The sequence below is a fragment of the Alexandromys fortis genome, unplaced genomic scaffold, assembly GCF_014885135.2.
Source record: "Alexandromys fortis isolate MF-2015 unplaced genomic scaffold, M_Fortis_MF-2015_v1.1 scaffold_228, whole genome shotgun sequence".
Lineage (NCBI taxonomy): Eukaryota > Metazoa > Chordata > Mammalia > Rodentia > Cricetidae > Alexandromys > Alexandromys fortis.
Window position 1 is genome coordinate 740,953 of NW_026068115.1, and position 15,093 is coordinate 756,045.

General features: G+C 40.7%; 1 protein-coding gene across 12 annotated transcripts in view; it reads right to left on the bottom strand.

Moving 5' to 3' along the window:
- The window catches only part of Dennd1a (DENN domain containing 1A), a 552,823-nt gene that overhangs the window by 164,391 nt on the left and 373,339 nt on the right, over positions 1-15,093 (bottom strand). For all 12 annotated transcript variants that reach the window (XM_050124870.1, XM_050124871.1, XM_050124877.1 and 9 more), the window contains one exon: positions 11,402-11,503. In XM_050124870.1, the coding sequence (XP_049980827.1) occupies positions 11,402-11,503 (102 nt within the window). The remainder of the gene's footprint in view (positions 1-11,401; positions 11,504-15,093) is intronic.

Below are 15,093 nucleotides of genomic sequence, written 5' to 3' on the forward strand. Positions count from 1 at the left end.
ACCTGCTGCCAAATCAGTAAACAATCCATAAGACAGTACTAATACACGCAAACATAGCCTAGGGATCAGATCCGGAGGAGGCTCTAATCCTTCACTACTGCGATACAACATGTTGTTGCATGTGCATGGCTGGTATCATCCACAGAATGGAGCTCTCAGCATATCTCCAGGGACTGGGGGAATTGTGGCTTTTGGAGGAACATGGTATTAAGAGACTCTAAGAAGGATTGAGATGAACATGAAGCCTGTAAGCTGATTTTAGATCAGTAAGAATGGAATATTCTTGTTCTATTTTACCACTCAAGTTTACAGCCGGGAACTGAAGAAATATTTTCAATGAAACAGGAGCATACTGCAGGTTTCATAGAAACTAGCAAAGTAGGAGGCATTAACCATGCTGCCCTCTGCTCCCTTTATTATATAGAAGGGTAAAAGAGCCACATTTATCAACTCAAGTAAATGGTCACAGCAGCTATAGAAATCAAAGGTATCCTTTGCTCAATTTCATAAACCACAAGGACTTAGCTGGTCCAAAGCTCAGTACTGGAACCCTTTCTAAATTACTTTCTAAGACCTCTTTTCTTTAACTGTACCAAGTCAAAACTCAGGATAAGAGAATGTGTGCATTTTGGAAGGGTAGTCTGATGAGTCTTGACAGTTTATGCACCTCACCAAGATCAGGGACAGGCTACTTCCTCACACCACCAGAGACCCAGGAGGATTTCGACCTAGGCCACCTTCTCTAGGCCATTGCTCTCTCTTGTCCAATATTCATGAATGAAATAATGCTTATCTTCTTGACTATGGTTTCTTTTCTCTCACACTGACATTTAAGAGTCATTCACATGTTTTATAAATACGGAGTAAGTCTGTGATTTGGTGATAAAGAAATAAAGGCTACAACACTTTATGTAAACCCCACATTTAGGCTGAAGTCAGTTACTGTGTGCCAGGAGCAGCTCTGTCATTCACACTCATTAAAAAGCCCACTGAATGCTTGCTTTTCCTTCTCTTAGATGAGCACCTAGGAATGGAGCCTCCTGGTATTGAAGTAGATCTGTGTTAACTTCCTAGAAAACCATTAACTGATTTCCTAAGTGGCTATGCCATTTCCTATACCCATGAGCTGTAATAACAGTTCCAGGCAAGTCCTCAGATAATACTTCTGGTGCCAGGCCTGGGGAGATGGCTCAGTGGTTAAGAGCACTGGCTTTTCTTGGAGAGGACCTATGTTTGGTTCCTAACATCCACACGGTGGTTCACACCTGTGTGTAACTGCAGTTCTAGGGTATTCAACGCCCTTTTCTGGCCTTTGAAGGCACTGCATGTGTTTGGTGCAATACCCATACAAATAAAATTAAACCTAAAAAATAATTAAAAATATACTTGTGGTGTCAGTCCTTAAAGTTAGCCTTACTGAGGTGTGATATACATGTTATAACTCATCACTTTCAGTGAATAGTTCTAGAATTTGTGTGCATGTGTGTGTACATGCACTTTGAGTCTAAGACAGCCATCAACCTAGAGTGTTGTTCTTCAGAAGTCTTTTTTGTTGTTGTGTGTATATGTGTGTTTAATGAGGCAGAGTCTCACTGAGTAGCTCTGGCTGGCCCAGAATTCACAAATGTCCACCTCTACTACTACCTCTGGACCACCTTGTTTTCTAATAGCATCTCTCAGGGACCTGGGGCTTGCTCATCAGGCTATATTGGCTGGGTAGTGAGCCCCAGAGACCCTTTCTTCAACATCTCTCCATTTCTGGGCTTCCAAGTATGAGCTTTTAAAGTAAGCTCTAAGGGTTGCACTCAGGTTCTCATGCTTGAGTGACAAGTACTTTACCAACTGAGCTAGGTCCCAGCTCCTAGATTTATAGTTTTTAAAGACACAAATATTCACATGTCCACCATAAAAATCAAGATGCAGAACTCCATCCCCTTCATATTTTCTATAGAATTCCTATATATTCATATAGACAATCTGATGTCTACCTCTAGCTGTGTCTATATCAGAATGTCTTACTAATAGATCCTTGCACTAATTATGAAATAGGGGTGATATCTATTTTGTTGGAAAAATCAGTAGTTTCTTTTGATTACTGAGTAGGGTTTCAGTTTATGAACATATATACTTGGTTATATGTTTGTTTGATGAAGGACATGGGGATCTTTTTGAAAATTGGGTGATTATGAACAAAGCTGCTGAAAGTATCCACTCATTTGTATGCATGTATACAAGTTTTCATTTGCTCTGATAGATACCTAGCAGTGCGTTTGGTCACAGAGAAAACATATGTATAAGATGAAGGGTTATAACGTTTTATTTTAGTATACAAATGGTACCTAGTCATCCATCACAGTGGCATTAATTTATTTGATATGCGTGTTGGAGCAGAGGGGTTGCACATGTGTCGCAATGGACGTATGAGGTTAGAGGACAATTTTCAGTTTTCTCTTTCCACCATGCAGATCTCTGGACAAACTTAAGTTGTTAGGTTTGGCAGCAATTGCTGTTATCTATTGAGCATATCCTCCTGCTTTTTTCCTTTAAAGACAGAACCACCGAGAATATTTTCTATGCCTTAAATTTGTCTCTTTATTAAATGCCTGTGTTTACAGGAGGTAAGTATTTACCATATTGAGATCTACTTCATGATTTTTTCTTTTATGATGCTTGCCTTTTGTAACCTAGCTAAGAAACCTTTGCTTACCTCACATTCATTTAGATTCTCTCAAGTTTTCTTCTACTTCTTTTGTAGTCTCACCTCTGTTTCGATGCTTAATCTGTTTTGTGCTACCAATTACATGAGGTGAAAGTCAAGGTTCCTTTTCTCCACAATGACATCCAGTTGATTCAGCACATTTATTTTGGGGAAAGAGAACCCAGACAAGACCAAGCCCCTGTTCATGGGAAGGTCTCATTCCGAGTTCTTCCTGAGTCTATGAGGTGTTCATCTACACTGTCTTTGTTATGTCGTTTTGTTCTAAGTCTCAAAGTCAGGTAATAAAAGTCTTACAGCTTTAGCTTTCTTTTTCAATACTGTCTTGGCTAGTCTAGTTCTTTAGCATATTCACATATATACGTTTAGAATTAGCTTTTCAAAAAAAAAAAGCCATCTGGAATTTGGGTTGGGATTATATTGAATCTATAGATCAATTTAGGCGAATTAACATCTTAAAAATATTGCATAAAAATATTGAGTCCTCCAATCCAAAACATGGAATATCTCTTCATTTACTTAGGTCTTTCAAAAAAATTTTTCTCAAATGTTCTTTAGTTTGCAGCATACATTTTTTATTGTTGTTAAATATATTTTGTATTTTGCATGCTATTTTAAAAATCTCATTTTCAATTGCTCATTTTAAGTATATAAGAATATATTTGAATTTTGTACATTGATATTTTCTTGTGTTCTTGCTAAATCCATTTTTGATGCTCCTTAATATTTTCCATATACAGGATCATGTTGTCTGAGTAACAACAAATTTACTTACTTCATTGTTTCTATGTGTAGGCTTGATACTCAATGTCTTCCTCAATTACTCTGGATGTTATTTCTTTTAAGCCATGGTCTCTTATTGAATCTGGGGCTCATTCAACTAGACTGGCCAGCCAATGTGCTCCAATGTGCCTGGCCCTAGCCCTCCCTCAGCCTTGGGGTTAAGATGCACTCATTGGTCCATGGGATTTTAACATGGGTGCTGGAGATCAAACTCAGGTCCTCACACTTGTACACTGGGCACTTTGCCAAATGAATCATCCCTTCAGGCTCTACTTACTTTCCTAAACTTCAGAAATTCTCTCCCTCCTTCCCTTGCCTTCTTTTGTTTATTGTCCTAATTATCTGGTTTGAATCTCCATCTTTCCCACCAGGCATGATGTGAGTAGTCCTTCCTGGATGGTCCTCTTGCCATAAGGTTTCCCAGTTTTTAAGAGCTTTTATATGAATGGGTCCTGAGTGATTCTTAAAATACATGTGCTTTTGTAGCTCTCTTAGTCTAGTTTTCTCTTCTAGCCTTTTGACTGGGTAAATTACTCAAACTAATTTCCAATCTGTATTAACTTGATCACTGTGTTTTATCTTTTATTAGATTCAATTTGTTAATATTTTGTTCATAATTTCACATTTTTATTTATAAGGCATGTCAGTCTATAGTTTCATTGATAAATTTTTTTAAAATATTTATTTATTATGTATACAATATTCTGTCTGTGTGTATGCCTGCAGGCCAGCAGAGGGCACCAGACCTCAATACAGATGGTTGTGAGCCACCATGTGGTTGCTGGGAATTGAACTCAGGACATTTGGAAGAGCAGGCAATGCTCTTAACCTCTGAGCCATCTCTCCAGCCCCCATTGATAATTTTTTTTGTTTTGTTTTAATCTTTGGGTAATGCTGACTTCATGAAATAAAATTGGGAGTTATTTCTTTTACCTCAATGCTTTGAAAAACTTTATGTATAATTATATTTGTCTTCAAAAGTTTTAATCACAAATGCAAATTGTTTTTAAACAGAACAGTAACATTTACATCCTTTCTTCTTGAGTCACTTTCTGGACTTATGTATTTGAAGGAATTTGTGCATTTTATCTAAATTGCTAAAATTATAGGCATTAATATAGTCCTAATTACTTTATTTTGTTTCTCTTTTTAAAAAGTAAGCATTTATTTTGGACTTCTGCAGATTACACGAAGTTGTGGAAATAGTACAAGCACCCATGTCTGTGTCACCAGCTCCCCGAAATTTCCCATACTGGCACTAGAGTTCGTCCAGAGTAGGAGCCCAGTGTTGGTGCATGCTCCAGCTGCACTCTCAGCCCCACTGTGCCTTTCCACCTTAGGTTCTACCCTGCACTTCACTGCCAAGCTTCTGTCTCTGCTGAACAAAGACTGCTTCGCAACCTTTGTCTTTTATAGGACTGGCACATGCTAAACAGGTATCTTGTAGAATGTTCCAAAACTTGAATATGTATATATTTTTTTCAAAATAAGAATACATTTTGGAAAGAGCACCAGATATGAAGAATCTTTTCCATCACATTACATTGGGTCACATGACAATCACATAAAACCACTGTGATGTTAAACTAAACCTGAAGCTTGGGTGTTTCTCCATGAAGCTTACTATAGTTTTCTTTACAAACCCTATTTTTAATTAATTTAGGTTTGTATATAGCACATCAGTTTCATGATGACATTTTCATGTACTGTTTTTATCCTTTTTACTGATGGCCTAGCTGGGTCCCTTTCTCCCCTCAATAGCTCTCCCTTTGCTTTCATGTCACATTTACCTTCTTTACCTTTGGGCAAACTATTGTTTAGAAGGAAATCGCTCAAAAACAACCTCCTAGAAAGAAGAGCATTGTTAGATAGTCTTTTACTTTCCTCTGTACAGAAGACTGGTCTCTTTTCAGCAACGCTCTTTTGATTAGTGACTACATGGCATATGTTTTTCATTTTTTACTTAAAGATTTTTTTTTTCAAAACAGGGTTTCTCTGTAGCTTTGGAGCCTGTCCTGGAACTAGCTCTTGTAGACCAGGCTGGCCTTGTACGCACAGAGATCCACCTGCCTCTGCCCCCCGAGTGCTGGTATTAAAGGCGCGAGCCACCACCGCCCGGCTACTTAAGGATTTTTTATTTTATTGATGTGGCATGTCTGTCTGGATGTATGTATACATTTAAGTGTAGGGGTACCCACAGAGGCCGAAAGAGGGCACTGGGTCCCTTGGAGCTGCAGTTACAGGTGTTAGTGAGACACCTGGTGTGGGTGATGATGCTGTGATCTGTAGCAAAACAATAAAACTCAGAGACAGACATCCGAGTTCAACCTGGAGATCAGAAAAGCAAAGCAACCAGTCACTGACTCTTATCTCTACCTCAGACCAAAATGGCGATCCTGCCTCCTCCCATCTTATATTCCTCTCTGGATTATAGTGCTGGGATCAAAGACGTGCACCACCTCCCGGCCTTATGGCTAACCAGTGTGGCTACTGTGATTAAAAGTGTGTGCCACCACTGCCTGATCTGTAAGGCTGACCATGTGGCTGTTTTACTCTCAGATCTTCAGGCAAGCTTTATGTTTAAAATACAAATGAAATAATACCACCAAGATCCAAACTCTGGCCTTCATGACTGGGCTGCGGGCTCTCTCAAGCTCTCTCAGCTGTTACACTATCTCTCCCAGCCCCATTCTTTCACTCTTTAATCTTAATCTGTATATTTAAAGAGAAATTCAAGTGGCTGGGGAAATGGCTCCATAAGCAAGCATGATTAAAGTAAAGTCACATGTGACAACAGACATCTGTAACTGCAGTCCAGGAACTGTGGCAGAGACCGGTGACTCTCTGGAGTTCACTAGCCAGCTGGTCTAGCTCACTTAGTGAGCTTCAGGTTCAGTGACAGCCCTGTCTCAAAAAAATTAGGTGGGGGCTAGAGAGAGGGTTCAGCAGTTAAAAGCACTGGTTGCTCTTCCAGAGGACCTGGATTTGATTCCTAGCACTCACATGGTAACTTACAACTGTCCATAACTCTAGTTCCAAGGGATCCAATATGGCCTCTTTGAGAACTGTAGCACACAATTATATAGACATACATACAGGTAAACACACACATTTAAAAAGATCTTTAAAAAAAAGTCACTGAGAAAAGATACTCAACAGGCCTCCATGTGCATGCACATACAACAAACATATGTACAAACAAATATACATACCACATACATACAGTGAAATTTTTATAGGTAGTATACAGAAGTAATTAACTAATTATTGGGATATTTGGATGTGTAATGTGGCTCCAATCTGGAGTATATTTCATATACTCATGCTTAGAGGACTTGCCCACACACCCAACTCCATGGACCCAGGCATGTTGTTATGCTTTTGTTTGTTTTGTGTGTACTACTGCTTCTTTTTCTTTCCTCTTCTTCCTTCTTCTTCCTCCTTCTTTTTTTGGTTCTTCAAGACAGGGTTTCTCTGTGTAGCCCTGGCTGTCCTAGAACTCACTCTGTAGATCCTGGAGACTCCAAACTCAGAGATCTATCTGCCTGCCTCTGCCTCCTGAGTGCTGGGACTAAAAAGGTGTGCACTGCCGCCACCTGGCTGTATGTGCTTCTTTTACTCCTCCTGGAAAACACTAGGAACACTCAGCACTGCTTGGCTAGCTGTATGGCCCTATCTTCTTTCTCCTCTGGTGGTTTCTGAGTCAACAATATTTATCTATCTTTGATTTGATACTGTCCACAGTCAACAACATTACAGACATTTCAACATTTCTATAGAACGTAAAAACCAATGAAGCATGCTATACTTTGTGAACCTGCTGTCATATATTTTACTTCTGTTTATACAACAATACATAGTATGTTGTGATTATTTTTACTTGAGTACTTGGTTATATTCATAAAAATTAAAAATGAGAAGATATGCTTTTTACATAAACCTATGCATTTACTGTTTCTGGCTGTCTTCACGCCTTTGTCATAGATGCTCCATTATGTTACTACCCACTCTCTGCTCCACCCCAAGAGCTTCTTTTGACATAGCTCAGATCTGTTGACAAGTATTTCTTTTACTTTTTTCTTAATCTGTAAAAAAATGTTTTAAAAAGTTTGCTTTTATCTTTGAGAACACATTTTTGGTAGATAAAGAGTGTTTAGATTGAAAACATGTCTTTCATAACTTAAAAAAATATCCCACTATGTTCTGGCTGACACAGTTCCTGACAAGAAGCCTGCTGGAATGACTTCTTTTTCTTATAAACTTTCCCCCTCTCTTGTAGATAACTTAAAGTTGTCTCTTATCACTGGATCTGAGAGGTCATCATGATGTACCACTGTGTGGGTACTGTTCAGTCCAGTGTTTGTACCAGGCTTAGTGTCTTAGTGACACTTTTGTCGCTGTTATAAACGGGCGTACGTTCTGGAGAACTACAAGTCATTTGTGGAGGAGTAGAGGAAAGGTGGCAGCAGCTGGAGCAGCAGCTGAGAGTCCACATCTTGATCCACAAGCAGGAGGCACAGAGAGTTTTAAAACCTGTCCCAAAGGACATACTTCCTCCAGCAAGGCCACACCTAATCCTCTCAACGAGCCATCCACTAGGGACTAAGGATTCAAACGCCGAGATTTACGAGGGATGTTTCATACAAACCCCCACACTCACTGAACTTCTCAGAGCTCTTAGATTTTCACTTCCATCAAAACTTCTGAAAACTGACTATAAAGTATTTCTGTCTTCCCCACTTTCAAGGACTCCAATTGCACATATGTTAGCTCTCTTGAGACTGAGATATGGGGCGGTCACTAAGGTTTTGTTTATGTCTCACCTTTGCTCCCGTCTACTTTACATGAATTTTTATGGTTATGCCTTCAAGCTTATTTACCTTTTATGTTTATACTAATTTTCTTCTTGTTACAAGGGCATTTCTGATTCTCAATGTATCTTGTACTTTTAAAACAGTTTGTTTGCTAGTGCATGATTGTACAGCCAGAACTCAAGATCTGCCTGGCTGTGTAGCAAGATACTGTATTAGAAAATATAAGTAACCCAGTCAGGTGCCTGTGGCTAATGAAGTCATGAATGGTAGAGAACCTATAACTGTCACTTTCCTAACACAGTATACTCTCTAACCTCACTATAAATATTTATACTTATACCAACAGACAAGTGTAGTTCTCACCCCTCATCAAAGAGTCTTTGTAAAACACAGAGACCTTATAGAAAACTATAACCAATCAAACTGTGGAGTTATGGAGCCCAGTTCCAAATGATACATCTACAACACAACTCCCGAGACTCAGGGTTCATCACAGAAGACAGCGTATGAAGATTGTAGAGCCAGAGGACCAGAGAGTTTGCTGTGAGACTATGTCTCCTAGAAATATCAGAGAAGCTACACCCACGAAGCCTCACCAACATGGCTGCCTAAACATGAGTTGAATAAAAATGACACCAATAAGATATGCTTAATTGGAAGGGAGAAACCTCATAAGGTCTTAAATCTAGACAAAGAATTACAGGCAACTAAGGAATGCTAAGAGAGAGAATAGTCTTCCTCTAGCTAGAACACACCGACTCTCAATACCAAATGGCCAGTCCTGAAAAAATCCATACAAGAAACAGTATACAGAACAAGCAGGATGTGTTATAAATTTAGTGTACACAACACACACTCCAATGGAAGAAAAACAAATTTGAATTAAAACAGGGCAGATATATAAAAGGGGATGGAGGGAGAAAAGGAGAGGGGAGGAATGATATATATATATTTTATAATCTCAAAAAAATTATTAAAAAACTAAAAGTAGATGAATGACTAAATAGACAAGTAAGTTATGCTGACACTGGTGTTATGTTGTTGAAGGCTGGATCTTGTTGTTCTTTCTTAAGTAGGGTAAAAGTCCATTTTGATATGAGATTAAAATTTTCCCCTATTTTCAGGAAGCTAAATTTCTGGGAAGTCAGGTCGATCCTTTGAAGGCTTTAGAAACAGGCTTGTTTAAAACTGTCTAATGAAATTTATGCACACACATAAGCAAAGACTCACATTACTTTTAAAACTGTGTTCAGTGTGATGAATCCTTTCTCTATGACTGTCACCCGCACCCCGCTCCTCTCCTTTCCATGTGACTGTCACCTGCTGCCTGCTTGCTTTTCTCGCTTTGTTGGGAAGAGAAGAAAAACATATTTTGAAGAGCTGAGTTAAACAGGACTAAGTCTTGGCCTCCCGAGGGTACAAGTGATTGTCCCCAGAGAGTGCCACAATGACTTGCTCTTGATGCTCAGAGCCTGAAGACGGCCAGGCCCACTTGAGCTCTCATCTTGCATATCTCACTGGGCATCATCCCCTTCACACAAGGGCAGATTGATGTATAACAGGTCTGTTATATATTTCTGTAGTTCTTTTGCTCAAAAGGTACCCCTTGCATGATAGTCTTGCCCATCACTATTTTCCCCTTAAACTGTGCTTACCAGATCTCCCTCTTATAATTAAAAAATATTTTAAAAAAATCATTAATCCTCTCCCTTAACCATATGGTCTTATGTAGTCTAGGCTAGCTTCAAACCCGCTATGCAGTTGAGGATGTCTTGAGCTTCTGATCCTCCCTGCTCCCCTGGGATTACAGGCATATTTCACCACTTCTATGTTTATGTGGTGCTGGGTATTGAACCCAGGGCTCTGCTTATAGTCAGCAAGCTCTTTACCAACTGAGCTACATTCTCAGCCCCTATCCTCAGGACTGGAAATAAGGGCCTGGAGTAGGTTATGTCTAGGAAGATGTGGACTGGGAAAACGCTTAAAAAGAGGTTTCTTTCAGGAGCTCTGGTAAAAGATACTGTCAGGTCAACTGTGGACACAATGATACACTGAGAATATGATGGAGGAGGGTCATCTGTCTATTGGTTAATAAAGAAACTGCCTTGGCCCTTTAATAGGACAGAAAATTAGGTAGGAGGAGTAGACAGAACAGAATGCTGGGAAAAAGAAGCCGGGTCAGGCAGTTGCCATGATTCTCCTCTCTGAGATGGATACAGGTTAAAATCTTCCTGGTAAGCTACCACCTTGTGGTGCTACAGAGATTATTAGAAATGGGTTAATTACGATGTGAGAATTAGCCAGTAAGAGGCTAGAGCTAATGGGCCAAGCAGTGTTTAAAAGAATACAGTTTCCGTGTAATTATTTTGAGTAAAGCTAGCCGGTGGCCGGGAGCTGAATGGTGGGAAGTGGCCCGCAGCCCACCACAACAAGAATAGCCTGTGCCAAATGCAGAAACATTGAGCAGGACAGGGTTTTCACATGTGAGGCTCTAAAGCTCAGGTAACATTACAGAATCCTATCTATGACTTCCTCTGCATTAAGTACCTCTGTGGCCACCACACCCAACTCTGCAATCCTGAATGAGCTGAAGGCCCAAAGCTGGAAACTGCCACTGTGGCCAGCATACAGAGGAGCCTCACTTGTCTATGCTGAGAATATTAAGACCTAGATGATATAAATGTCCCCCTACTTACATGAAACTTATTATTTTAATGTGTGTACCATTTGTGGAACATTGGCAACATGTAAGCATGTAGTCAAGGATCAGATGGCTGTTTCAACATCTGCCATAAGAGCCCTAAGCACCTTCCTTGCAATTCTTTTTCAAAGTCAGAAACTGAGGTCAGAGAGAGAAAATAATTTACCCAAGTTACTTTTCTTCCTTAACAGCCACTTACTTCATTTCACTCAGAAGGCATCTTGCAATTTGCCAACTTCAGGAAATCTATGTTGTAAGGACTTTTTTGGTAGCATCTTTGAACAGTGTCTACCACCATTACCCTGCAGCATACTAGGCCCTGTACCACACTGTCTCCCCACTTCACAGCGAAGCACTCAGGAGACTGAACTCACACACATTACCCACCACATCATTTGGGAGGCTCTGGAGGTCATCAAAAGGGGTTTCCAGGGTGTTAGTGTCCACGTTCAAGATCACGACATCTTCTAGGGCCATGTTTCTGACCTTCTGCAAGTAAAGAAAATCCAGAGTCACTGGAACTATCATCAGTGGACAAGTTACTTACCCTCGGCCTTCTTTAGGGAAGAATAGCACCCTTGGATAAAGGTTTACTCTGCTACAGTCCCAGAGATACATGGCTCACCTCTGCTGCTCATTTAACTGTCACAGAAATTATCCAACTCACATGATTACTCTCCAAATCACATTGAGAGGATTTCACAGAAGCTATGCAACATACCAAAGAGCTAGGAAAATGAAACTTTATCATTGTTTATATCTATATATCTACATATATATGATGTTGAAGACAGTGTCTGACATTCTCACCCTAGCTTCTAGGACAGATCATGATACCTAAATAAACATTTCAAGAATCTCTGAGGCAGGAGGATGGCCTATGCTGGTCAGAGCCTCTTAACAGTTAATAAGAACATGCCAGGAAACAGATTCCTCGAATCTTTCCATGTAAGAGTCTCTAACTTCAAATACTGACGTTTTCCAGGGGGCAGGGGACAATCCCCAAACTTATGAATCATCTTGTAAGATCTACTAAATGCTTTCCATTGGTGGAGTACTAGAGAGTTCCAACAAGACTCTTGACTAATGCATTTCCTTTCTCTTCTAAAACCCATCATTCCATTAACTACAGCTTTATTTGCAGGCTGGGTACAATTGAGAAGGTGTTGACACTAACATAACTGCTGAGCACCAGGCAGAACTGTACAAGCCCTATTTGCAGAGGAGCACACAGACTCAGAGTGGCCTTCAAAATTCAGCAGCCTTGCTGTACCCTACAGTTTAAATACTTGGATGTACCACAAGGAACTTACATGAAGGCCAATCACAATCATCTCTTCCACTAAGGCCACATATATTTCAGAGCTCATAATAATCTGCCCCACTGGTGTTTTCTTTTCCACCAGGAACTAGAAAGTGTGATGCCACCACCAATTTCAGAGATAAGAAATGGAGGCTCCATGAAGTGATGAAGCTTGTTCAAGGTGACATATCTAACTGAAGGACTTCATCTGTGAATCCCAAATAGATGTGCTCTTCACTTCCTACCAGTTCCTCTGGTCCAGTGGTTCTCAACCTTTCTAATGCTTTAGCCCTTTAAGACAGTTTCTCATGTTGTGATGACCCCAATCATAAAATTATTTTCATTCCTACTTCACAACTGTAATTTTGCTACTGTTGTGAAACATAATGCAAATATTTTTTGGAGATAGAAATTTATCAAAGGGGTCATGGCCCACAGGTTGAGAACCAGTACTCTAGGCTATTATGAAGTTCAGAGTTATATATGCCCAGGGCTAAGCATTCAGGACTTAATACATGGTGGTTATTACTGTTACTTTTTAAATTTTCTGTTTTTCTTTTCTTTTCTTTTTTTTTTTTTTTTTGAGGCAAAATTTCTCTGTGTACTTCTGGCTGTCCTGGAACTCACTCTGTAGATCAGGATGGTCTCAAATTATGACTTTTAAATATGAGCTGGCAAAAAAAGCTGCAGTGGCAGTGGCCTCTTGGAGGCAACAGCTTAGCTTTCATTTCAAAGGCTGATGATTGCTATTGGATGCAGAATTAGAATGGTGATGAGAAATGCCAGGATACTGGTACTGAACCGAGGACCACTGCACCCCAGCCTCTTCCGCCTTGCTTCATCTGACCCTCCCAATAGCTCCAAACAGAAGGGGCAGGAGGCAACAGCCACTGGAGAGTAGTCTTGGGGCTGACACGTCCTGTAAGTGGGTGTTGAGTGTGGACCAGAATTGGGGCTTGTTTCTGTGTTCTCAGAGCTGCCCCAGCAGCACAGACAGCCCTTGTGGGCTCTCTGAGGCTGGCTGGAACAAGCTTTTGATTTCCTTCCAATCCTGGCTGGAGGACTTGCCAGTTAAGCTGTGTGGAGTGTTTACTTTTTCAACAATGGCAGCAGGCTGAAGAAGAGGAAAAACCCTGGCCTTCTTTCCTGAGTTAGCAGGCCAGGGTCCCCTTAGTAAATGAATTGTCCCCAGTACTGGGCTCTAGGCAGGAGCTGGTTCGGCAGTTTCCTCTCATGGACAATGCCGCCCTGCCGGTGGCAAGGCCTCTTCTAAAGGAGCTGGCATGTCAAGGGGCTTCTTAAAGCTCAGAGCTCCCAAGGAAAGAATCACAGGCAGCTTGGTTGGAGGGTACTCTCTCCCCAAAGGTTTGGGGCTGTCGTGTGGGAATGCTGGAGAAGGATGGCTACTGAGTGCTAGCTTGTTTCTCTTCAGCATCATCTTCAAGGCAAAGAGAGAGGCTTAGAGACTAAGCAAATTTCTCAGTCACACAGCTTAGGGAGTCAGCAAACCTGGCTGTGGAAAATAGTCTGACTCTAACACTCACGTGAGGAGACTCCCAGACCCATGTGCTCAGGATTCACACTGAGCCACCAAGCAGGTGGGTAAGATGGAAAGCCTCAAAGCTCAAAGAAGCTTACTGTTTGGGGTCATCATTCTAAACTGTTTCCTTCTGTGCTCTCTCCTACCTACCATGGCTCTAAATCCTTCACAGTGCTCCTGCCTCCCTTGATTTTTCTCATTGATTACAGCATAAGCAATGTTCCACTTTATTACAAGATAAGTAACAGTTACTAATTGTTCCAGAGTGTTCTGCTACATGGAGGCAAACTCAACCAAGGCCAGTTTGCTGAAAGTTGCTTCAAGCACTTAAAACATTAATATATATGACATGGCCACGAAGTCTGAAGGCTGGAAGCTCTGTGCTTCAGGAAAGATTCCCAGAAGTGGATTTTAGTTTCCACTCCTTAAGAAGTGTCTCTGGTGAATTCATCTTAGAGATATATCTTTTCTTCCAATTATTTTACAGCCATTTTATCCACAGCTTGTGTTTCCTACTCTAAGTGAAGAAAAATCAGCAAAGACACGAGCAGATGTCAAAATAGTCCTCCAAAAATCCTACCCAATTAGAACACTTACAAGTACCGCAGCACACCGAGACAGCTCTCCGGTAGCTTGTCCCACCAACACATTCCCTCTCTTTTTAGTTACAGCATATGCCAAGGCTCCTGCCAGCTGCAAACCCCTCCCCCACCAGACTCCATAGGCTTCTCCTCAGAATGGGAAGGGGGGAAAAAGCACAAAACAACACTGACATATACACCAGCTTTCCAAATGGCATTTCTTACACAGAAACACAAAAACGGCAGCACCCCATCAATAGTGCTCATTAAAATATTAAAATGTTTTTCCTGTGTGCTTTGTTAGTCTTAGTTTGACTTGTCTTTGGACCAGAAAAGGGACAGCGTAAAGCACATGAGAAGCTCAGAAGCAACTGAGAGGGCACTACTTTCCTAAGAGTCACCTCTAGCTCATCCATACCATGTGGTAGCCTTAAGCACTGCACTGGACATCACAAATCCTCCAGGTTTCCAGTTGAGAAAAAAAGAAGTGGACAATGCCAGCCTTATCTTCACTGTGCTGGCTAGTTATATGTCAAATAGACATAGCTAGAGCCACTGGAAAGGAGTGACTTTCAATATAGAAAATGCCTCCATAGGATCAGGTTGCTTGCAAGCCTGTAGGGCATTTTCTTATTTAGTGAGTGGTGTGCATGGG